We start from the raw sequence: 26,757 nt of genomic DNA, 5'->3' as shown, positions 1-26,757 counted from the left end.
TATGGACGCCAGTCATCTTAAAACCCTTAATTAGGTCCACAAAGATACGTGTGTCAGGTCATATTTGCTGATACTTGGGGTCAGGACTTGGACGTGTCTCCTTGGGAGACACAGTTTAACCCACTAAAGGTCTACAAGGTTATCTAAATCAGAAAGACGTTTAATGAAATTTCCAAAGACTAAAGAAAATCCTAAAGTTTATGTGGAAAAAGGACATAATGATTTAAATGAGAGTTAGAGATTTATTTTCTAAATACTTTTCTTACTCAGTTTAACCTGTGAGAATGGAATTTAAAGAGTGTTGAGACCTATTTTATTTAAACTTAGTGAAACTTTTAAATAGGGAAAGTTATCATAAAATGATAATAGTTGATAATTTTCTGAACATGCTCCACAGAAACCTTCTTTGACATTTGCTATGATAGATACTTTGAGTTCATCTCTGAGTAAGGTAGTTTGATCATGTGAAACATGGGTAGAAATGGACACTTTGGTTTTTTCCAAAGAAATCAGTGTATTCTAAAACTTAACTACCATGCAGCTAGTACATAATTTGCAAATTTAATAAAACAACTTAAAACACTAAAGTAACATTTGACAGTATGAAGCGTTTGACGGTATGAAGCGTTTGACGGTATGAAGCGTTTGACGGTATGAAGCGTTTGACGGTATGAAGCGTTTGCCACCATGTTGGGTTTGCATTATAAGTAAGTGATTTTATGCTGCCGTTTTGAACAAAAACCCCACCAACATGAGAATAATGGCATTTTTGGTTTTCTTTCTGACTTGTTCCTCTGTATCCAGCCATTCACCCAAAACTCTGTATACCACGTCAGATCTATCCATCAAACGCAATTTTGTTTTTGAACATCTTATTACACATAACAGTTTCCTGGCTTTCAGGTAAAATATCTAATCCTTGTTTGCTTCAAAGACTCAAGCACTACCTATATGCATTGCATGAGAAATCCATGCGATAACTTAAGTACAAAACTGTTGTAGAAGCCGGAAGTAACCGTGTATGTGAAATTTTCTTGCATTCCCTTTGATCACCATTTTCTTTTACTCAGTGTATCAATGAGTTCAGTTCTCAACATAGGCAACTCACTGGAGTAATCACTAGTTTGACCAAAAAATACCCCCTGGAATGTGACTTTTGTAATACTATGTAGCATTATGTATTCATTTTTATAACATCAATGCCTAACACAGAGTCTGACAAGGAAAGAAACATTCTATAAATATGTTTGATCTGCAACGAGTGACCTGGATATTTTATTTTAACCTTAGCGGTGTTTATTTCATTAAATACCTACGTTGACTAGGCCTCTGTCTTGGACTGACCTCCGTTGTTCTCTGGCTGTGTAACCCCACGAGGCATCTGTCTTTGACATCAGCTGTCTGCATTTACATTCTCCTTTTGGAGTCAGTTATTCTGACAGTTAAAAAATTTAAATGAACCAAAAGTTAAAATATATCAATTTTCTTATTTATCTTCAATATGTTATGCTATAGTTATGTATTTTCAATGTTTCCTTTTGGGGAAAGGGTTCAGGCATTTTTAAAAAGGCTTCCCAATGAGCAGCTTTCCTATTTTTTATATTTCATATTTTAACCAATTACATGCCTTGGAGAAGAAATGTGAGATACAAAGTGTACCGCAATTACTTAGACATGCATACCCTTTAAATGTGTCTTATTCCTTACAGGTAGATTAAAAATAGGATGTATTTTCTGAAATATATTAAGTGCAAATAAAAAATCTTTTAAAAGATATGAAATATTCTCAATATTTACTAGAAAAAAATTAGTATGGACTTGTCTGCTCTGCGATATTTTTGAGTCTTAACATAGTCGGTGCATTTTATGCACAGGCCACAGCATCAGTTCCCAAAATTGGGACCTTAATATGTCATGGAAAAGAATCCGGAAGATCTTGAGCCAAAAAAAGAAAAAAAAAAAAGTCCTCATACAGCAATGTACGACGGTTTCAAAATCTCCACATCTTGACAACACTTATTTTTCTTTTTAATAGCTAAGGTTGTGTCTGTGAAGTGGTATATCATTGTGGTTTTAATTTGCATTTCCCTAGTGACTAAAGACGTTGAGAATCTTTTCACGTGCTTCTTGGTCATTTGTATATCTTCTCTGGAGATATGTCTATTCAAATCTTTTGCCTATTTTTATATTGAGTTGTCTTTTTGCTGTTCAGCTATAGTTCTTTATATATTCTGGATAAATCTTATCAGATCTATGATTTGTAAGTGTTATCTCCCAGTCCATGTCGTGTTGTCTTTTTACCTGCTTGATGGTGTCTTTTGAAGCATAAAACTTTTAATTTTGATGAAGTACAATTTATCTGTTTTTTCTCTTGTTTATGATTTTGGTATCATATGTAAGAAACCACAGTTATATCGAAGATAAGAAGCCTAATCCAAGATGTGTGCTCATGTTTTCTTCTAAGAGGTTTATAGTTTTAGCTTACCTTTAGGCATCTGGTCCATTTCGAGTTGACTTTTGTATATAGTGTAAGTTAGAGTTCCAGCTTCATCCTTTTGCATTTGGGCATCCCATTTTCCCAGCACAATCAATTTGTTGGAAAGACAGTTGTTTCTCCATTCATTTGTCTTGGTACCCTTGTTGAAAATCTATTAACCATAAATATAAAGGTTGATTTCTGGGGATTCTGTTGTATTGACCTGCCTGCACTGATTCTGTATACGCGCTGATCAGTCTGTCTGTCCTTAGGCCAGGACAACACTGTCCTGATTACTCCAGCTTTGCAGTAAGTTTCAAAACAGGAAAGTGTGAGTCGTCCAACGTTTTTCTTCTTTTTCAAGATTGTTGTGGCTATTCTGGGTCCCTACACATATCTTTATGGATTTTAGGCTCAGCTTGTTAATTTCTCCAAATTAGGCAGCCGATAAAGATTGCACTGAATCTGTAGATCAACTTGGGGAGTATTGCCATCTCAACTATATTAAGGCTTCTAATACGTGAAACCAAAGACGTCTGTCAGTTTGTTGTACTGTAGGGGCTTGTGTGTTGCTGTGATGCTGGAAGTTATGCCACTGGTATTCAAATACCAGCAGGGTCAACCATGGCAGACAGGTTTCAGCTGAGCTTCCAGGCTAAGACATACCAGGAAGAAGGACCCGCTGGTCTACTTCTGAAAAGAATTTGTTAGTGAAAACCTTATGAATAGCAGTGGAACATTGTCTGATATAGTGCCAGAAGATGAGCCCGTCAGGTTGGAAGGCACTAAAAAGATGACTAGGGAAGAGTTGCCTCCTCAGAATAGAGTTGACCTTAATGACGTGGATATAATCAGGCTTTTGGGACCTTCATTTGCTGATGTGGGCCAACTCAAAATGAGAAGAAACAGCTGCAAACATCCATTAATAATTGGAATGTAGAATGTATGAACTATGAATCTAGAAAAATTGGAAATCATCAAAAATGAAATGGAACCCATAAACATTGATATTCTAGGCATTAGTGAGCTGAAATGGACTGGTATTGGCCATTTTGAATCAGACAATCAGATGGTCTACTGCGCCAGGAATAACTTGAAGAGAAATGGCGTTGTATTTGTTGTCAAAAAGAACATTTCAAGATCTATCCTGAAGTACAACTCTGTCAGTGATAGGATAATATCCATATGCCTACCAGTTAATACGACTATTATTCAAATTTACAGATCAACCACTAAGGCCATAGATGAAGAAACTGTATCATTAATATCACACGCAAGTAAAATTTTGCTGAATATCATTCAAAAGCAGCTGTAGATCAACAGGGAACTGCCAGAAATTTAAGTCAGATTCAGAAGAGGACATGGAATGAGCCATATCATTGCTGATGTCACATGGATCTTGGCTCAAAGCAGAGACTACCAGAAGGATGTTTGCCTGTGTTTTATTGACTATGCAAAGGCACTCGACTGTGTGAAGCTTATCACATTATGCATAACATTGCAAAGAATGGGAATTCCAGAACAGTTAATCATGCTCATGAGGAACCTCTACATAGACCAAGAAGCAGTTGTTTGAACAGATCAGTGGGATACCGCATGGTTTAATGTCAAGAAAAGTATGCATCAGGGTTGTATTCTTTCACCATATTTATTCAGTCTGTATGCTGATGAAATAATTGGAGAAGCTGGACTATATGAAGAAGAGTGGGGCATCAGGATTGGAGGAAGACTCATTAACAACCTGCCTTATGCAGATGACACAACCTTGCTTGCTGAACGTGAAGAGACTTGAAGAACTTATTGATGAAATTCGGAGACCACAGCCTTCAGTATGGATTACGCCTCAACATAAAGAAAACAAAAATCCTCACAATTGGACCAATAAGCAACATCATGATAAAAGGATAAAAAATTGAAATTGTCAGTGATTTCATTTTACTGGGATCCACAATCAACACCCATGGAAGTATCAGTCAAGAAATCAAATGATGCATTGGATTGGACAGATCTACTGCAGAAAATCTCTTTAAAATGTTGAAAAGCAAACATGTCACTTTGAGGACTAAGGTGCACCTTACCGAAGCCATCGTGTTTTCAGTCACCTTTTGTGGATGTGAAAGCTCGACACTGAGTACGGAAGACTGAAGAAGAATTGACATCCTTGAATTATGGTGTTGGTGAAGACTCTTCAATATACCACGAACTGCCAAAAGAACAAAGAAATCTGTCTTGGAAGAACCACAGCCAGAATGCTCCTTAGAAGCAAGTATGGCGAGACTTTATCTCACATACTTTGGAAGTGTTATCAGGAGGGATCAGTCCCTGGAGAAGGACATCATGCTTCGTAAAGAAGAGGGTCAGTGAAAAAGAAGAAAACGGCCAATCGGATGGTTTGACACAGTCGCTGCAACAATGGACTCAGGCATAACACCAAACATGAGGATGGTGCAGGACCAGGCAGTATTTAGTTCTGTTTTACGTAGGGTAGCTATGAGTCGGAACCAACTCGGCTGCACATAACAACAACAACAATTAAAATATTTGTTTTCCATGAGGGTTGAGATTAAATTGAATCATTTGCAAAATTATTCCTTACTACTCTCCAGAATATAAAATACGCCTTATCCCTTTGGTTTTGCCATTGTCACTGCGTCGAAGTCCAGCTTATTAAATGTGCTTATCTAATAAAAATATCCCTGGTATTTGAGGGTCATCATGATCAGGAAGGTTCATTACCTTGAGCTGCTTCTAGGACAAAAGCCGTGCTTCGTTTAGTACCATTTTCATATTGAAAAGAAAATCTATTTCTTAAGTAAATATTACCTGGCTTCTTTTCACAATATTGTGATACCATCTTATGTGTATTTTGAGATTATAGCCAAATAAGATCGAGTGTTAATTCCCACTTAGAATTAGTGTAAAAACGGCTTGGGGAGCGGTGTCTGCCCCCCTCTTACTTCACAAGGGGAAAGGAGAATCAAGATCAACAGCCCCAGGCTGATTCCCATTAGACAGAGGTCAAACATGCCTCCTCTCTCTGCCATCTCTGCTAATTCTGACGTCAACAGACCCTCCCACAGCACTCTGTACTGGGTTTGATAATTTATTGCAGTGGCCACACAGAACTCACAGACCATACTCACAATTATGGAGCTTATTAGAGAAGTAACAATTACAACTCAGGCTCAAAAACACTCAGGATATAGTTCTTCCACGAGGATAGTCTCTCCCCAGGTGTACTCATAGGCATGCCTGTCCCTGGCCCTCAGTCTCAGCCCATAGGCACTGAGCTTTCTCTCTCCTTGGACCAGGAAGCCCACCATGCCATCTCCTGATGCCAGTCTCTGCTGCTGAGCCTTTCCTGCTGATATCCCCTTCCTTGGTGGTGATGGGCTCCTCCTCTCCACCCTGGTATTGGTTCTCTTTTAATATAAAACTGACCAGTCCCCCTGGTAGGCAACAATTACCCTATCACACAGTCACCTGGGTGGGAGTTACAAGACCATGGCTAGAAAGACCACACTCAAAAGTAATTAATCTAACCACAGGCCACCCCCTGGCTTTTCTAGCCATGGTTCTTTCATATTTGGGGGATAACCTCCCCTCCCAATCATTTTGCCTGTCTGAAACAGTCATTAAGAATTAGTCCTGCAGTAGGGCAAAACAGACCTGAGGGATGAGGTTGTTCAGGTACCAGCCGTTCAGGTCTGCTGCAGATGTCCAGCTGATTTGGTGAGGCTCACCAACAGTTCATCTCATTTTCACCATTTCTGGCATCTGATAGAATTTAACTGAGAAGATTATTCCCTTGCTCTGAGCCTCACAAGAAATCAGCATAGCAAAACCTTTAGGGGACTTCAGGTTCAGCCACTGCACTCCAGTCCAGCAGTGCCTCCTCCCTAGTCCACTCTTTTATACTTATAGCTTCTACAATTACAGTTTTTACAATTGCAATTAACCCTGTTAACAATTAGCACTCATAGTTGAATCATATAATCCTATCAGCATCTTCCCCCACCCTCTCTTTCCCAGACCCATCAGGAAAAGAGGAAATCTATCCAGTGGGGATCATCCCTTGTCCCCATCATTTTGAGTGTAAGCACAGGCATGAAAGCATGTAAGCCAGCCACTTCATGCCTTTATTGCCCCCTGTTTCAGGTAGCCAGTGTTTAAATTGCCCATCCCTGTCAAACCAGTCATTAGTCAGAATCGACTAGAGGGCACTGGGTTTGGTTTGGTCAAACCAGTACTGAGGAGGTAAGCATGTTCCTTGGTATTGAAGAATCTTCTGTTCCGGTTGGAACTTTGAGCATCTACTTCCATAAGCAAAGTCCAGTCCAGAGCAAGCCATCAAATTGCAGCAATCTACACCAGCTCATGCTGTCAAACATCTTTCTCTTAATTTGGTGGCGTTCTGGTCAGCTCATTCCTAGCCATCCAAGCTAGGTCACAATGGGAGTTTAGACACATCTCCCAGCACTTCAGACAGTCCATTCACACGCTGTCATCCCTACCTGCCTTGGACTAGGTCAACGGGTTCAACTCGTAAATTTCAGGAGTCCAGCAACTCCTTTTACTTGTGACCAGCCAGGCTTTCCTTATTCTTTCATCCCTAGCCCTCATGGGCTAGGTCAACGGGTGCCAATGGAACATGTCCAAGTTCAGCCCATCTCTTCATTGTTGCACTTCCTCCACTTCCACTCACTGAATGGACCCAGGTAGTCACCACAAGTGAGCAGATAAAGCAGATGAAGGGAGCAGACTCCCTTTAAGTTCCAGTTCTGTAAGAAGGTTCCTTCCAATGGACACTGACTTTTCCTGCCTGGATGCATCCTACAGGATGCATCCTACAGCAAACCACTGGCTTGAATTTCAAAAAGAACAGCCACCTTTCTTCTGTAAGCTCTTCCTTCAAATGCAAATCTTCTGTTCTCTTAGCAGTTGTGGGTGGCTCTGCATGTTTTTTCAAATGCAAATCTGGATGGGGCTCAGGTTTTCAACCTAAGGCCCTCTTTCTATACTGAGGGCTACTGTATTCAAAAAAACCTGTGTTTCCCTTGGGCAAATCCTATTTTCCCTTTTAGCATATCCAATCAAGTATTGGCTGAAGGCAGAGTTGCACACTCTCTGTAATCTGTAATACCCAATATTCATCTCTAGCATACATTTAGGTCAGCATTACAACATTAGGTAGGAGAAACATTCAATATCCATATAGTACATTCAGATAATTGTGTAATCCTAAACACATAACCATTTTAAAACATTCCAGTTTAATCTTCTCTGCACCTTAACTATCTTCCCATTCATATTCATATGGCCTGGGACACTGCCTGGGTGGAACCAGAAGACCTGGCCCCCTATCAGTCATCCTGCTTATATAGCCTGGCTTCTGCCTCAGGCCACTCCAGGTACAGCTTTTCAGCCGTTACAGGTAACAACAACCAAAGTAACTAAGTAAGAATCAAAAGTTTCACTTCCGAAGCTGTTTCTTTCTTTCTCCAAAAAAGTCTTATGCTTTCACCTGCCTGGAGCCATGGAAAGAATCCCAATTCTGACACCACCTGTAAAAATGGCTTGGGGGCAGTGTCTGACCTCCTCGTACTTCACAAGGGGGAAGGAGAACCAAGATCAACATCCCAAGGCTGATTCGCAGGAGGTGGAGGTCAGACATGCCTCCTCTCTCTGCCATCTTTACTAATTCTGACACCAACAGTTCCTCCCATAGCTCCCTCTACTGGGTCCAGTAATTCATTGCAATGGCCACAAAGAACTCACAGACCATATTCACGATTATGGTGATTATTCAGGAAGTAACAGTTACAATTCAGGCTCAGGAGCACCCAGGATATAGTTCTTCCATCAGGATAGCCTCTCCCCAGATGTGCTCGCAGGCACACCTCTCTCTGGCCTTCAGTCTTGGCCCAAAGGCACTCAGCTTTCTCTCTCCTTGGGCCAGCAAGCCCACCATGTTGTCTCCTGCTGCCAGGTCTCTGCTACTGGGTCTCTTCTGCTTATCTCTCCTTCCTTGATGGTGGTGGGCTCCTCCTCTCTGCTCTGGGATTGGCTCTCTTTTAAGGTAAAATTGACCAATCCCCTTGGTAGGCTACAGTTACCCTATCACACAGCTATCTGGGTGGAAGTTATAAGACAATGACTAGAAAGGTCACACACAAAAGTAATTAACCTATTTCAATTAGGTAAAAACAAAATAGGAGATTAGAAAGGACTTTTCAACAAAACGATTGTATAATAGAAACTGATTACAAACAAAAACTTTAAAAACTGTTTCTTAATTTACAAAGCTCGTTCAACTCTTTTTACCTCTCAACCTCAGCCGTTAAGGATCTGCACTTCACTTTTCTCTGTTCCTTGACCCTTCTTTTTTTCATAGGCTAACACTTGCAAGTAAAATTTTGCTCTAAAACATTCAAAAATGGTTGCAGCAGTACATCAGCAGAGAACTGCCAGAAATTCAAGCCAGAGTCAGAAGAGAAGTGGAATGAGGGATATCATTACTGATGTTAGACAGATCCTGGCTGAAAGCAGAGAATACCAGGCAGATGTTTACTTGTGTTTTATTGACTATGCAAAGGCATTTGACTGTGTGGATCATAATAAATTATGGATAACATTGCAAAGAATGAGAATTCCAGAACACTTAATTGTGCCGATAAGGAACCTCTACATAGATCAAGAGGCAGTTGTTGGAACAAGAGGGTACTACATGGTTTAAAGTTAGGAAAGGTGTGTGTCAAGGTTGTGTCCTTTCACCATACTTATTCGGTCTGTATGCTGATCAAATAACCCGAGAAAGTGGACTATATGAAGAAGAATGGAGCATCAGGATTGGAGGCAGACTCATTAACAACCTGCGTTATGCAGATGACACAACCTTGCTTGCTAAAAGTGAAGAGACTTGAAGCACTTACTAGTGAAGATCAAAGACCACAGCCTTCAGTATGGATTACACCTCAACATAAAACAAAAATCCTTACAACTGGACCAATGAGCAATATCATGATAAATAGAGAAAAGATTGAAGTTGTCAAGGATTTCATTTTACATGGGTCCACAGTCAACGCCCATGGAAGGAGCAGTCATGAAATCAAATAATGCATTGCACTGGGCAAATCTGCTGCAAAAGATCTCTTTAAAGTGTTAAAAAGCAAGGATGTATTTTTAAGGACTAAAGTGCACCTGACCCAAGGCATGGTGTTTATAATTGCCTCATATGCGTGTGAAACCTGGGTAATGAATAAAGCAGATCAAAGAAGAATTGACAACTTTGAATTGTGGTGTTGGTGAAGAACAGTGAATATACCATGGAATGGCAAAAGAATAAACAAATCTGTCTTGGAAGAAATATAGCCTGAATGCTTCTTAGAAGCAAGGATGGCAAGACTTTGTCTCACATACTTTGGAAGTGTTATCAGGAGGAATCAGTCCCTGGAGAAGGACATCATGCTTGCTAAAGCAGAGGGCCAGCAAAAAAGAGGAAGACCCTCAACGAGATGGATTGACACAGTAGCTGCATCAGTGGGCTCAAGCATAACAGTGATTATAAGAGGATGACACAGGACCATGCAGTGTTTCATTCTGTTGTATGTAGGGTCTCTATGAGTTGGAATCGACTTGATGGCACCTAACAACAACAGCAAAAACAACAACAACCCTTGCATATGTGCCCTCCATCCCCTCCTCTTTGGACTTCTCCATGATCTTGTTCTGCCTGAAACATTTTTCCTTCTTACTTCTGCAGTTTCAATCGTTTTTCGTCTAGCCTACAAACAAGTTTCCTGGAGTCTAAAAACACCAACTAAATTCATCAACTTGTGTTTAACTTACTTTTGTAATTGGAATTCTGGCACAACTATTGTATTGAAACTGCTTTCTAAAAAGTTACAGAGGAGAACCTCATTACCTAACCTGCTCTGGTCGTTGTTGTTAGTTGTGGCCGAATTTGCTCTGACTCATGGTGGCGATCTTATGTACAACAGAATGAGTGTTGCCTAGATCCTGTACCATCCTCACATTTGTTGGTATGTTTGAGCCCAGTGTTGTAGTCACCATGTCAGTCCAGCTTATGGAGGGTTTCCCTCATTTTCTCTGACCCTATACTTTACCAAATATGATGTCCTTTTCTAGCAGCGTAACCTAGTGCTTAGGAGCCATTGTGGCATAGCAGTTAAGAGCTTGGCTGCTAACTGAAAGGTTGGAGGTTAGAACCTACTCAGCGGCTCCATGGGAGGAAGACCTGGTGATCTGCTCCCATAAAGATTACAGTCAAGAAAACCCTATGGGACAGTTCTACTCTGTCACATGGGGTCACCATGAGTTGAAATTAGCTTATGATGGCACAGAACAACAAAGCTCGCTGAGTCTTGAGATTTTGGCCGTTTCTGTTGGGCTCACAGAAGTGCAGTGTTAAATTGGAGGAGGATAGTGGAGTGGTGAGAAGGTGCTGGAGGGGTATCAGGAGGCAGCATTGTGACAGAGGCATAGCTGTCCCCGTCTCCCCTCGTTTAAAACGAGCTAGGAACATGAGCCATCTCTCAGACCCTTCAGCTCTAGCACTCAGTCATTCTGAGGGGTTTGGTTTCTGTCTGATTGTTTGTTGTCTGCTCCTACATATCAATTGCTACTAGAATCAGAAGAACTACAGTCTCAGTGGAGGAGTCTTCAGGTAATGTCAGTAATTATCTTACCAAAGTTAACTATCTCTATGCAACAGCACCCAACAACCATCTCTTGCTAAACATTTTTTTTTTTTTAGCCTTAATCTAATTTTTCATAAGGTTTTCACTGGCTAATTCTTTTCAGAAGTAGACTGCCGGGTCTTTCTTCCTAGTCTGTCTTGGTCTGGAAGCTCAGCTGAAGCCTGTCCTCCGTGGGTGACCCTGCTGGTATCTGAATACTGATGGAATAGCTTCCAGCCTCACAGCCACATTCAATCCCCCACAGCACAACAAACTGACAAATAGGGGAAACCTATTGCCATCGAGTCGATTCCAACTCATAGCAACCCTGTAGGACAGAGAAGAACTACCCCATAGGGTTTCCAAGGAGCAGCTGGTGGATTCGATCTGCCAACCTCTTGGTTAACAGCCGAGCTCTTAACCTCTGGGCCTCATAGCCAGTTCTATGCTGAGAAATATGGAAGACAGCTTCCTGGCCAACTGACTGGAAGAAATTCATATTTATGCCTATTCCCAAGAAAGGTGCTCCAACCGAATGCAGAAATTATAGAACAATATCATTAATATCACAGGCAAGCAAAATTTTGCTGAAGATCATTCAAAAGTGGCTGCAGCAGTATATCGACAGGGAACTGCCAGAAATTCAGGCTGGATTCAGAAGAGGACGTGGAACCAGGGATATCATTGCTGATGTCAGATGAATCCTGGCTGAAAGCAGAGAATACCAGAAGGATGTTTACCTGTGTTTTATTGACTATGCAAAGGCATTTGACTGTGTGGATCATAACAAATTATGGATAACGTTGAGAAGAATGGAAATTCCAGAACGCTTAATTGTGCTCATGAGGAACCATTACATAGATCAAGAGGCAGTTGTTTGGACAGAAGGAGGGGATACTGAGTGGTTTAAAGTCAGGAAAGGTATGCATCAGGGTTGTATTCTTTCACCATACCTATTCAATCTGTATGCCGAGCAAATAATACAAGAAGCTGGACTCTATGAAGAAGAACGGGGTATCAGGATTGGAGGAAGACTCATTAACAACCTGTGTTATGCAGATGACACAACCTTACTTACTGAAAGTGAAGAGGACTTGAAGCACTTACTAATGAAGATCAAAGGCCACAGCCTTCAGTATGGATTACACCTCAACATAAAGAAAACAAAAATCCTCACAACTGGACCAGTAAGCAACATAATGATAAATGGAGAGAAGATTGAAGTTGTTGAGGCTTTCAGTTTACTTGGATCCATAATCAACAGCCATGGAAGCAACAGTCAAGAAATCAGAAGATGCATTGCATTGGGTAAATCTGCTGCAAAGGACTTCTTAAAGTGTTAAAAAGCAAAGATATCACCTTGAAGACTAAGGTATGCCCGACCTGAGCCATGGTATTTTCAATGGCATCATATGCATGTGAAAGCTGGACAATGAATAAGGATGACCAAAGAGGAACTGATGCCTTTGAATTGTGGTGTTGGCAAAGAATATCGAATATACCATGGACTGCCAAAAGAATGAACAAATTTGACTTGGAAGAAGTACAACCGGAATGCTCCTTAGAAGCAAGGATGGCAAGACTGTGTCTTACATACTTTGGACATGTCAGGAGGGATCAGTCCCTGGAGAAGAACATCCTGCTTGGTAAAGAATAGGGTTAGCAGAAAAGAGGAAGACCCTCAATGAGGTGGATTGACACAGTGGCTGCAACAGTGGGCTCAAGCATAACAACGATTGTAAGGGTGGCTCAGGACCAGGCATTGTTTTGTTCTGTTGTGCATAGGGTTGCTATGAAGTGGAACTGACTCGAAGGCATCAAAGGATGACAACAATCATCTTTCATTTCTCTGTGGTGTTTTACCCTGGCCATCTCTTGTTCTTGAAATCCTTTCCCCTCGTGGCTCCTCGTCATCATGGTTCTTTTTGTACATTTGGTTACTTCTTTGAATTTTCTTCCTCCTCCCTTTTCTCTTGTATATTCAGTCCACTCTCATGGTTTCAGCTATACCATTGATCACAAATCAGATAGGTATCAAATTACTTCTAATTCTGGCCTCTTCCCTATTTCCTGAATATGTAGAGCTGCTAGATATCATTTGTAGGCCTTGTTGGCACTTTGAAGTTAATGGATGCAGGACTGAGTGAGGTATTTTTCTGTGATATCTGCTCTTCAGAACATGGTTTCATTTTCCTTTCAGTTAGTAAGAGCTGGTGATTTTTTTTATGCCTTTAAGATGCATTGTGGAGATGTCAAAAGGTTATTAGGAATCTCTTTCTCCTTGCCCTCAATAGCTTGAAATCTAGAATGTGTCTGTGTAATAATTTACAGTATATTTCTTATGTAATTTACACAGAGAGTCCCTGGCTGGCGCAGATGGATAAGTGCTCATCTGCTAACCGGAAGGTTGGCAGTTCGAACTCAGTCAGAGGTGCCTTGGAGGACAGACCTGGTGATCTGCTTCTGAAGGGTCACAGCCTCGTAAACCCTTTTGGAGCCGTTCTCCTCTGCACACATGGGGTTGCTGTGAGTTGAAGTCGACGTGATGGCAACTAACAGCAACAACAACCACACTTACATATGGATCTTAAAGTGCAGTCATCTCTCAGTATCCTTGGAGACTGGTTCCAGGACTCCCCAGGGATGCCACAATCCAAGAACACTCTAGTCCTGTGTATAAAATGGTGTAGTACTTGCATATAACCTATGCACATCCTCCCATATACTTTAAATCTTCTCTACATTACTTATAATACCTAATACAATGTAAATGCTATATAAATAGTTGTTATACTGTATTGTTTAGGGAATAATGACAAGAAAAAAAGTTTCTTTCTTTTCCAAATATGTTCGATCTGAGGTTGGTTGAATCTGTGGATGTGAAACTCATGGATATGGATGGCTGATTGTAATTGTATGTTTAACTTTTATGAATAAAGTTGCTATGAATATTTTTGTACAAATCTTTTTGCAGACATGTGTTTTCATTTCTCTTGGGTCAGTACTGAGAAGTGAGATTGCTAGGTCATAATGTTGTTGTACATTTAACTTCATTGGAACCTGCCAGATGGGTTTTCATAGTGGTTCTGCCATTTTAACAATTTAACACAAGTATTTGGCACACCCACACATGTGCACACAAAACTACAATTAGAATGACAGATGATAAACCAAAGCAAGTGGATAATATGCCGAATGAGGTAAAAGCTACAATGAAGTAAGCAGAATATCATGATGAAATGTTTAATGGCCTGGATTTAGAAAACTAAAAGGCAAGGGTTAACTTTACCCAAAGAATTTGGTCTTTGTTCCATGGTCCCTGAGAGATAATCTCTAAAACCTTGGAATTTCAAGTAGTATGTGTCTTTGATGAGGATGCCAGACCACACCTAACCTAACAGGTTATACTAGAGAGGTGACTCTTGCTTGGGCAATGCCCAGACCCTCCTCATGATATCAACCCAATGTCAGGGGAGGAGGGCTGAAGGTTCAGTTTGCTCCATCATGCCTACATAAAGAAGCCCCAGTAAAGGCTCTGCATTGGGAACCTTTCTAGATCTCGCCTTATGCATCTCTTCATTTGTATACTTTTTTCCTGTAATAAATCTATAATCATAAATATAGTACTTTTTGTGAGTTCTGTGAGTCATTCTGCTGAATTATTGAACCCAAGGGAGCCAGCAGGTCAGAACTAAGGAGAACCCGGGGGACCCTCTGCCAAATAAAGAGTAGAGGGGAGACCCAAATTTGTAGTCACAGGTCAGAAGTGAGGGTGTTGTGAGGACTCTTAAACTTGCAGCTGGAGTCTGAGGTCTTGGGCAGACTCAGCAATCTGCAGGATTGTGCCCTTTAACTGGTGAATTCTGACCTTGCTCTGGGTGGTTAGGGTCTGAGGAAGAAGTGCTGCATGGGCAGCTGGTAGCAGAACAGAAGTGGAACAGAGGGGTACAGAATTGATAATAGATTGCTTTGATTTGAGAAATGGGATTTGATTTCCCCAGCACTAGTAACTTATGTGGATGTCAGTTTGTCATACTGTGGGGACTTGTGTGTTGCTGGAAGCTAGGCCACCGGTATTCAAATACCACCAGGGTAGCCAAAGGTGGACAGGTTTCAGCTGAGCTTCCAGACTAAGACAGACTAAGAAGGAAAACCAGGCGGTCTACTTCTGAAAAAAATTAGCCAGTGAAGACTTTATGAATAGAAGCAGAACATTGTCTGATATAGTGCCGGAAGATGAGCTCCTCAGGTTGGAAGGCACTCAAAAGATGACTAGGGAAGAGTTGCCTCCTCAGAATAGAGTTGACCTTAATGACGTGGATATAGTCAGGCTTTTGGGACCTTCATTTGCTGATGTGGCCCAACTCAAAATGAGAAGAAACAGCTGCAAACATCCATTAATAATTGGAATGTAGGATGTACGAACTATGAATCTAGGAAAATTGGAAATCATCAAAAATGAAATGTAACCCATAAACATTGATATCCTAGGCATTAGTGAACTGAAATGGACTGGTATTGGCCATTTTGAATTGGACAATCATATGGTCCTCTATGCAGGGAATGACAACTTGAAGAGAAATGGTGTTGCATTCATTGTTAGAACATTTCAAGATCTATCCTGAAGTACAATGCTGTCAGTGATAGGATAATATCCATACGCCTACAAGGAAGACCAGTTAATACGACTATTATTCAAATGTACACACCAACCACTAAGGCCAAAGATGAAGAAGCTGAAAATTTTTACCAACATCAGCAGTCTGAAATTGATAGAACATGCAGTCAGGATGCATTGATGATTACTGGTGATTGGAATGTGAAGATTGGAAACCAAGAAGAAGGGTCGGTAGTAGGAAAATATGGCCTTGGTGATAGAAACAATGCCGGAGATCAAATGATAGAATTTTGCAAGACCAACGACTTCTTCATTGCAAATACCTTCTTTCACCAACATAAATGGTGACTGTACACATGGACCTCACCAGATGGAACACACAGAAGTCGAATTGACTACATCTGTGGAAAGAAATGATGGAAAAGCTGTATATCATCAGTCAGAACAAGGCCAGGGGCCGACTGCAGAACAGATCATCAGCTACTCAAATGCAAGTTCAAGCTGAAGCAAAGAAAATTAGAACAAGTCCATGAGAGCCAAAATACAACCTTGAGTATATCCCACCTAAATTTAGATTCCATCTAGATTTGATGCATTGAATACCAATGACCGAAGACCAGACGAGTTGTGGAACGACATCCAGGATATCATACATTAAGAAAGCAAGATGCTGTTAAAAAACAGGAAGAAAAGACCAAAATGGATGTCACAAGAGACTTTGAAATTTGCTCTTGAACACTGAGTAGCTAAAGCGAACAACAGCAGTGATGAAATAAAAAAAAAATAAAAGAACAGAAGATTTCAAAGGGCAGCTCAAGAAGACAAAGTATTGTAATAAAACGTGCAAAGACATGGAGTTAGAAAACCAAAAGGGAAGAACATGGTCGACATTTCTCCAGCTGAAAGTATCGAGGGAAAAATTCAAGCCTCGAGTTCCAATACTAAAGGTTTCTCTAGCACTGGGTCTCGGTTATGGGCAAAATACTCAATGATATGGAAAGCACTGAAAGAAGATGGAAGGAATACACAGAGTCACTGTACCAAAATGAATTTGTCGACGTTCAGTCGTTTCAGAAGGTAGCATATGATCAAAAACTGATTGTACTGAAGGAAGAAGTCCAAGCTGCACTGAAGATATTGGAGAAAAACAAGACTCTGGGAAATTGACGGAATACCAACTGAAATGTTTTAAGAAATGTATGCAGTGTTGGAATTGCTCACTAGTATACGCTAAGAAATTTGGAAGACAGCTACCTGGCCAACTGACTGGAAGAGATCCATTTATGCCTATTCCACAGAGAGGTGATCCAACAGAATGCGGAAATTATTGAACAATATCATTAATATCATATGCAAGTAAAATTTTGCTGAAGATCCTTCAAAGGCGGCTGCAGCAGTACATCCACAGGGAACTGCAGAAGTTCAAGCTGGATTCAGAAGAGGATGTGGAACCAGGGATATCGTTGCTGATGTCAGATGGATCCTGGCTGAAAGCAGAGAATACCAGAAGGATGTTTACCTGTGTTTTATTGACTATGCAAAAGTATTTGACTGTGTGGATCATAACAAATTATGGATAACATTGGGAAGAATGGGAATTCCAGAGCACTTGATTGTGCTCATGAGGAATCTTTACATAGATCAAGAGGCAGTGGTTTACAGAGAACAAGGGTATACTGTGTGGTCTAAAGTCAGGAAAGGTGGGTGTCAGGGTTGTATCCTTTCACCATACCTATTCAGTCTGTATGCTGAGCAAATAATCTGAAGAAAAATGGAGCATCAGGGTTGGAGGAATACTCATTAACAACTTTCGTTATGCAAGTGACACAACCTTGCTTGCTGAAAGTGAAGAGGACTTGAAGCACTTACTGATGAAGATCAGAGACTACAACCTTCGTTATGGATTATTGCACCTCAACATAAAGAAAACAAATTCTCACAACGGGGTCAGCAAGCAGCATTATGATAAATGGAGAAAAGACTGGAGTTGTCAAGGATTTCATTTTACTTGGATCCACAATCAACAGCCATGGAACCAGCAGTCAAGAAATCAAATGACACATTGCATTGGGCAGATCTGCTGCAAAAGGCCTCTATCAAGGGTTGAAAAGCAAAGATGTCACTTTGAAGACTAAGGTGTACCTGACCCAACTCAGGTGTTTTCAACTGCCTCATATGCATGAGAAAACTGGACAATGAATAAGGAAGACCAAAGAAGAATTGACACCTTTGAGATGTGGCTGTTAGCGAAGAATATTGAATATACCATGGACTGCCAAAAGAATGAACAAATCTGTCTTGCAAGAAGTATAGCCAGAATACTACTTCGAAGCAAGGATGGCGAGAGTTTGCCTTATGTATTTTGGACATGTTGTCAGAAGGTATCAGTCTCTGGAGAAGGATGTTATGCTTGGTAAACTGGAAGGTCAGTGCAGAGGAGGAAGACCCTGCAGGTGATGGATTGACACAGCGGCTGCAACAATGGGCTCAAGCGTAACAGCCATTACGAGGATGGCGCAGGAGCGGGCAGTGTTTGGTTTTATTGTACATAGGGTCACTACGAGCTGGAACTGATTGGATAGCAGCTAACAACAGCACAACAGTAGCTTACTCTCTACATATCCTGGTTTCTTCCATAAAATTTGGGAATCTTAATAATACCAGAGGAACATACCTCAACTGTTTGTTGTAAATGATATCATGTAGAAGTTGTTAAGCGTTTTACAAACAGTGGGTTACTATGCAAATGTTATGATTACTCTAGGTCAGTTATTGTCCATGTGGGTCCCGTGACCACAGCGTCAGCATTACCTGGGATCTTGTAAGTGATGCAAGTTTTCAGGCCTCACTTCAAACCTATCTATCAATAAAAAAAAAAAAAAAAGATGGAGCATAATTCTAATTACTTAAACTGCTCAAATTCTAAACCAGTTAGTGAGAAGGAAAGTATGTAAAGTACTCTTTCAAGGTTATGGGAAAAGACAATATAAATATCACCATTTTCCACTCAATTTGAGACCTCAAATTAAGGTTAGAATACAAATCGTATGTCTTCCTTTAAATTAGTCATCAAATACGAACATGTATTTGAAACCGTTCATAGGGTGTGGAGGAGATTTATGACAGGGAATAGTATGCATGATATTAATCCATTAACATCCTACAAATCTGAAAGGGAAAAGAGATGATACCTATTTCATAAATTCAATTCTATGACTTTGCTAACATTTTGTCAATTACATCAGTTGTTGCTCTGATACTTGATTGGCTATAGACTGCAATGCTATTTTGCATAACGTAAGTTGATGATTGAGCAAGTGTTCTTTCTTGTGTTTGTTTCTTAGGTCTACCTGTATGAAATGGGGTCAAGCACTTTTTCCCGCAGGCTAGGAGGACACACAGATACAGTCACCCGGGTGGCTTTCAGCCCCTCTGCTCCCCAGGTACAGCTTTACTGCGTGTAGGGCACCGGCACCACACACAGGTCTTGCATCATGGTTCTTGGATCTGTTAGACTTTATTTTGGTGAAATTTTGCTTTCATGAATACATATCAGGTTTCACTGAATGCTAGGAGAAGAACTGAAGAGAGAAACCTTTATGTGAGATAAAACAATCTAGTGTGTTTTCTTCTGTAAGAAGATACACTCAGTGCCTTTGCACATTCAATCTAACAGAAATATAGAAAAGCATGGAACTGAGATTTAGAAAAATATGGAAATATCCATAGCAAGTATGGTTATATTTTGGACGTGAACACTGTAGTTAAAGTAGAAGTCGTAAAGCCAGTAAAAACAGCATTTGAAAATTATTATAAAAGGAATTTGATGCAGGAGGACCACGACACTTCAAAAAACTTTCTTAATTGAGATTCAAAGAAGTCAACCTCAATTGCAAATCAATTGTATGGAATAATAAACAATCATATAATCAGTGTAGAGGGTGCCCTGGTGGTACAGTCGTTAAGAGCTTGGATGCTAACCGTAAGGATGGCAGTTCAAATCCACAGCTGCTCCTTGGAAACCCTATGTGGCAGTTGTACGCTGTCCTAGAGGGTTGCTATGAGTCAGAAGCGATGCGACTGCAATGGCTATGGGTAGAGGGAAATGTTTTTAGAAGAGGTAAAATTATTTGAATACTAATTAATCTTGAATATTTGTGAATATCTATTTCATTTTGTTCTTTTCAGTTTGAAACTTTGATTCAGAGAATAATATCGCGTGCTTTGGCCTGATGTGTGAGCATGTATGTGTGTGAGTATGTGTGTAAAAGCAGAGCCATGCTGTTTGTTAAGCTGCGCTTTTTCACCAAACGATGTATTGTTGCAATCCAGGGCATGCTACAGTGCTTGGCACGTAGTTTACCCTTGAGGCATATTGAAAATTGAAAACAATGAGTAAAATCTTGTCATGTCATTGACCACAGAGCCACCATCTGCACGACCCCTTGAAGGTTTCTTAGTATTCCCTTCCCTCATTGATCCTAATTTTTTTTTTCCAGTCTGACACTGAAGGATACTTAGATTTACATTTTTCTTCCCTTTTAAGAAAATCCTGGAATATACATCTTGATTGTGCTTCAGTTATCCCCCACATGAGATCATATTTTATCTCCTGTAATATACCTGCTTTTATTACTTAATAATATGTGTTGTCATTATGTGTTCTGAATATTTTTAGTGTTTTTTTTTAATGTTACTAGACTCCTTTTTAATCCTTTGAATAAGACACTTCCAGCAAGGCTGAGGGATGATCGAGAATGAAAGAGAGGAGAAAAGAATGAAGTTAAAACCCAAGCAAGTTGTGGGACAGGGAATTTGGTGTACTGATTTATAGGTAGAAGACAGATGATAGCTGTTTAAAAAATTCAATATTTGGCATCAGATTGTCTTTAGCATGACTAAACTGAAGGAATTTTTGTAATACTGAAAAATTTTTAAGTAATAAGAGTATATAGGTTTCTGTTGCCATTGAGATATTTTAATGAATAAATGAAGTCAGTATGGCCTAAATATAGTTTTGAGAAGGAAAGGGAAACAAAGAAAAAATTTGTATTTTTCATGAACATTATTTCTTGATGAAGTCTATTGAAGAATGGACGTTCTGGTTCATCACCTCAAGAAACCAAGAAGCTACACAAAATGTGAGGCTAATGGTGGCTAGTGCCACAGGTTTAATATGAAGATGGTTATGAGTGGTGAGCAAAATGAACTGGGGAATAATTAGATTGAGCAGGGAGTGGCATAGCAATAAATAAGATGAAATGTGAAACTGCAAATTAGGAAAGCTATGTATCAGCATCGCATTTTATCCCAGGAAGACTAGGCTAGGCTAGTTGACATGTAAAAGTCAAAAGAGGATCGGGGCTTCTCAGTGAGGGTGAAAATAGAAGTGATGAAGCTGAGAAATTCCCTTTAGAAAGTTACTGGTACAATTATGGTTGTGTTATTTGAAAAATTGTCATACATTGTTAGTGCCGTGCTTATACGATGCCAGAATAACTGGTTCTCTTAATGAGAGGCAAGTTGTTTATTTGGCCTTATGTAAATATGAAATGTTTTATTCCACCAGTTGGTTATGTTGTATAAATATAGCTAAAAATTAATAAGAAGTAATCTTTAATAGTTACTGACATTATGACATTGAGTGTATAACATATAAATTATTCTTTTAGTTTAAAAAATGTATCTATCTGTATATATAAGTGTGTGTGTTTACATACACATACATACATCTTTATATATAAAGATACATATATATCTTTACATATGCATATATCACATATATCTTTACAAATATATAGTTACATGTACATGTGTGTATGTATGTGTATATTTATAATACCTGATATTAAAAAGAATAAAAATTTGAATGCTTCTTAAAAGTGGCAAAATTTTAAAATTATACTCTTTAAAACTTTTTTGCCTATTCGGATACCAGTTCACATATTATATGGTTTATTTCTAAATCTGTGAATCAGACTTTTGGGAAAGGAAAGAAATAGGTAGAAATAAAATTTAGGACTGTGTTTTGAGAGCCTACAAAGACTAACATTGGGGACATGCCCTGCAAGTGAAGGGAACACAGGTCTTTAGTTGTCGTTTTTTAAAATGAGATTGTGGTGGACATTAATAAGGAATGATGAATTCCACGTTCTAATGACCAAGGGAGGATTTTTTGAGTAATTGTTACTAACACACATGCAAACCAAATACAATTCAAGACTGTACAAAAGTATTAAGAGGTTCAGCTATAAACAAAATCCAGCAGACATTACATATCATTCACTAATCAGTTAGTTATATATACAATAATTTATTAATTTTTTTGAATCCTGGGAATAGAACTTTCTTCGACACCCTGACCATAAGAATCAACAAGAAGCTGATTCCTATGAGACAGAGGTCAAATATACTCCTGTTCTCCAACTTCCCATTCTCTCCCCATGGCAGTCTTCCTCTACTGGGTTTGATAATTTATTGAAACAGTTGCAGAGAACTCATGGAAACAATGTAACTGCAATAACAACTTTGATAACAGAAGCAAAAAAAAAAAAACAAACCCCAACCCATTGCTGTTAAGTCGATTTGGACTCATATAGTGACCCTATGTACTTGATGTTTCAAATTGAAAACAGCCATTGGTTCGCTAAGCCATATTGATGCTAGTATAGGTACATTTCTGAAGTAGTAGCTAGGTGCGGTCTGATTTAGTTGAACATTTGAAGTGTTCAGGGTCAGGTTTTTCATCAACAATGCTCGCAAGCTCCTGTTAGATTTATAACCACCAGCTACTACTCACACCTGGCTTAGTGGTCACTTCTTTGGCTTTGTTGCTATCTTTTCATTGACTCCATTTGCTTTGCACTTAAGTTCAGTGATTCTCAACCTTGGCTACTGTCGCAGATTGAATTATGTCCCTCCAAAAATGTATCAATTGGGCTGGGCGGTGATTCCCGGTATTGTGTGATTTTCCTATATGTTGTAAATCCTGCCTCTATGATGTTAATGAGGGAGGATGGGCAGCAGTTGTGTTAGTGAGCCAAGATTCAACCTACAGGATTAGATTGTGTCTTGAGGCGATCTCTAGAGATATAAAAGATAGAAGCAAGCAGAGAGACAGGGGGAGCTCATACCACCAAGAAAGCAGCACCAGGAGCAGAGTGTGTCCTTTGGACACAGGGTCTCTGCACCTAAGAAGCTCTTCCACCAGGGAATGATTGAGGACAAGGACCTTCCTCAGAGGCTACAGAGAGAGAAAGCCTTCTCCTGGAGCTGGTGCCCTGAATTTGGACTTGTAACCTACTAGACTGTGAGAAAGTAAATTTCTCTTTGTTAAAGCCATCCACTTGTGGTACTTCTGTTATAGCAGCACTAGATGACTAAGACAGAATTTGGTACCAGGAGTGGGATGCTGCTCTAACAGATACCTAAAATGTGGAAGCAGTTTTGAAATCGAATGGATAGAACTGGGACAGCGGCAGAGGACCAGCACAGCAGAGAAACTGTAGTGGCAGAGACACAGCAACAGCAAAGAACCAGAAGCAGCAGAACCAGGAGACCAGCATGAGGTGGCACTGGAGCCAACCCATGGAGTGAGAGAGCTGAGTGCCTGCACGCAGGAGGCTTCCTGGTGGAATGGGGTACCTCCAGGCACTTATCAGTGGAGGTAGGCTTGTCAACCCATGGAACCAGAGAGCTGAGTGTCTGTGCGCCTGAAGCTTCCTTGCGGAGTGGGGTGCCTCCAGGCAATTACTGGTGGAGCTACAGGGCTTTGGAACACTTGCCCCAGCAGGGCAGATGCTGGCATGAGGCCCAAGGAGCCAAGAGGTCAAGAAACCAGGAAGCAGGAGCTGAAGAGACAACACAAGAAGCTGAACTGCCTCACTCTTGAAAGGTATAGCCATGACCTCAGGGGTTTCAAAGGATGGAGACATGGCCTCTGGTGTTTCTAAGGGTGGAGTCACCACTCAGATGGTTGAGGAGAATGGTGGGCCTAAAGCCGAAGGAGCAGATTTGCTGTCCCAGTGGGTCTGGAAGGTGGGGTTGAAGCCCAGAGCCGAGGGGCTTCACTGACAATCAGCAGAGTGTGGCCAATACCTAGAGGCTGGAGGGCAGGATTATTGTGTAAGTTGTCTCAGAAAACAGAGGATTATTTTCAAAGCTTTGAGGGCTAATGTAATGTGTTCTGCTGACTTGCTTGGTGCCTGTTACGCCTTTTTTCCCTTCAGTTTCTCCCATTTGTAATGGAAATTTCTAGTTTGTGTCTGTTCTGCCATTGTACCATTGGAAGCAGATAACTTGTATTCTAGATTTCACAGATGAAGAGGAATTTTTGGATTTTGGACTTGGAGTTAAGACTTTTGCTATGATATGATGGAGTGAATATGTTTTGCATGCTACAAAGATGTGATTTTTTGGGTGCCAAAGAGTGGAATGTCATGGATTGAATTATGTCCCCCCCAAAATATATCATTTGGGCTGGGCCACGATTCCAGGTATTGTGTTATTTTCCTATATGTTATAAATCCTGCCTCTATGATGTTAATGAGGAAGGATGGGCAGCAGTTGTGTTAGTGAGCCAAGATTCAACCTACAGGATTAGATTTTGTCTTGAGGCAATCTCTTGAGATATGAAAGATAGAAGCAAGCAGAGAGACGGGAGGACCTCATACCACCAAGAAAGCAGCACCAGGAGCGGAGTGTGTCCTTTGGACACGGGGTCTCTGGACCTGAGAAGCTCCTCCACCAGGGGACAATTGAGGACAAGGACCTTCCTCCAGAGCCTACAGAGAGAGAAAGCCTTCCCCTGGAGCCGGTGCCCTGAATTTGGACTCGTAACCTACTAGACTTTGAGAAAATAAATTTCTCTTTGTTAAAAGCATCCATTTCTGTTATAGCAGCATTAGATGACCAAGATAGCTGTACTTTGGAATCACTGGAAAACTTTTTGTAACGTGCCAGTGCCCCAGATCTAGTTCAGGCCAATTAAGTCAAAGTCTATCATGGTGGTGGCCATGGTTCTTGTGCAGCCAGTGCTGAAATCTCTTGCTCTAAGTGCAGGATTTTTCTGGAGCTCTGCTGTTAACTCTGTTCTCTCCTCACTCTGTGCTGCCTCTGGAGCTTCCCATCCTCTCTTGTGACTTGAACTACTATGTTTGTGGCTTTACTGAATGCCCCGCCTTGTCTCTGAGCTTGAGACCCAAATTCCATCTGCTGCTGAGCATTCCTAAGTAAAAGCCCTGCAGCTCTTCAGTCTCCATGCACTGCATCCACAGCCTGGGGTCCTTCTGTTTTCCTTATTTTGGTCATTTGTACCAACCAGCCATCCATCTAAGCTGGAAACCTGGGAACTATCCTGGTGTTCTTGCTCACTGTTACCACATGTCCACTTGGTCATAAAATATAATTCATTCAGTTACCAAATCACTTCTCATATCTTCTCTACTCCCTCTCTTTCTACCTGTCCTGTTCCTCCTGTTATTTCTAAGAGATTGTACAGACACTTCCTTGCTGGTTTCCATGTATTTCAATTTCCCCAACCCTCCATTTATATATTGAGGCCTATGTAAATGGAAACATACCATGTTCATGGTTTGGAAAACTCAATATTGTTAATATGTCAAGTAATGACCTAAGCAAGTGAAGGAAAAAAAAAAAAAAGTAAGTGAAGAAGGCACGGTTTTAACCTTAGGTTATTATAACTTCAAAGCCTTTATTCTTAACCACTCTCCTTTTTAGGGCTAGTGATCTGTCATTCTGGATTTTATTTCCAACATCGATAGAAGAGCAATGATTAATATGTTATTGTTGTTGTTAGAAGCTTTTAAGTAGGTTCTGACTCACAGCAATCCTACGTACAACAGAACAAACACTGTCCGGTCCTGCACCATCCTTGTTTGAGGCCATTGTTGTACCTACTGTGTCAGTCCCTCTCGTCGATGGATATTTACAGCTGTTTCTTCTCATTTTGAATCGTGCCACATCAGCAAATGAAGGTCCCGAAAGGTGGACTCTGTCCACATCATTAAGGTCAACTCTCCTTTGAGGAGGCACCTCTTCCCAGTCATATTCTGAGTGCCTTCAACCTGAGGGGCTCATCCCCCAGCAGTATACCAATGTTCCGCTGCTATTCATAAGATTTTCACTGGCCAGGTTTTTCAGCAGTAGACCACCTGTCTTTGTCTGGAAGCTCCACTGAAACCTGCCAAACATGGGTAACCCTGCTGGTATTTGAAATACCAGTGGCAAAGCTTCCAGTATCAGAGAAACATGCAAGACAGCACAGTAGGACAATGATTAAAATAAGGGGATAAATATTTGATTGTGAAGAGTGGTATCTTTTATTTTCCTTAGGAAACTCAATGCTATTTAAAGTTATATGGATCTTGACTACTTCTTGACAATTATCTCCTCTTTGAAATAAAATGAATATTAGAATAATTTTCAGTTCTTTTAGAATTAGTTTCTAGACAAGTAGCCGGAATAAACACAGTTTATGATTCTCTCATTTTTTTCTTTTTCCTTGATGATCCCTTATCTTCTAGACAACATAAAAATTCATCTAATTCAGTTTGCATATTTGTCATAATTTATCACTGTTATTTTTGTTTGCTTTGCAAGATACTTTGACATTAATGTAGCCACTCAAGCCCTCTTTGGGCTAGTGTTAGTATGATGTATCTTTCTATTCTTTCACTTTTAACATACTTGGGTTTTTGTATGTGGAGTGCATTTCTTACAGGCCGCATAAACTTGGGTCTTACTCTTTTATCCTTTTGACTATTTCTGCCTTTTATTTGAGGTATTTAGATCATTTACATTTAATATGATTACTGATATGGTTAAGACTGGGTATACCTAGTTATATCTCTTTATTTCTTAGTTTTATTAATTTGAGGTTGCTTTTTAAGGTTAAAGTATACATTTTTAACTTAAGACCATTTATAAGATCCTTATAAAAGTAA

The 26,757-nt window shown here is 40.2% G+C and overlaps 1 protein-coding gene across 1 annotated transcript in view; it reads left to right on the top strand.

The window, feature by feature from the left end:
• The window catches only part of WDR27 (WD repeat domain 27), a 133,739-nt gene extending 112,235 nt beyond the window's left edge, over positions 1-21,504 (top strand). Inside the window, exon 20 of the mRNA XM_064293376.1 lies at positions 19,138-21,504. Coding sequence (XP_064149446.1) covers positions 19,138-19,257 — 120 coding nt within the window. The 3' untranslated portion in view covers positions 19,258-21,504. The remainder of the gene's footprint in view (positions 1-19,137) is intronic.
• The last annotated feature ends 5,253 nt before the right edge of the window (positions 21,505-26,757 follow it).

The sequence above is a fragment of the Loxodonta africana genome, chromosome 1 (assembly GCF_030014295.1).
Source record: "Loxodonta africana isolate mLoxAfr1 chromosome 1, mLoxAfr1.hap2, whole genome shotgun sequence".
Lineage (NCBI taxonomy): Eukaryota > Metazoa > Chordata > Mammalia > Proboscidea > Elephantidae > Loxodonta > Loxodonta africana.
This window is presented reverse-complemented; position numbering and strand designations above follow the sequence as displayed.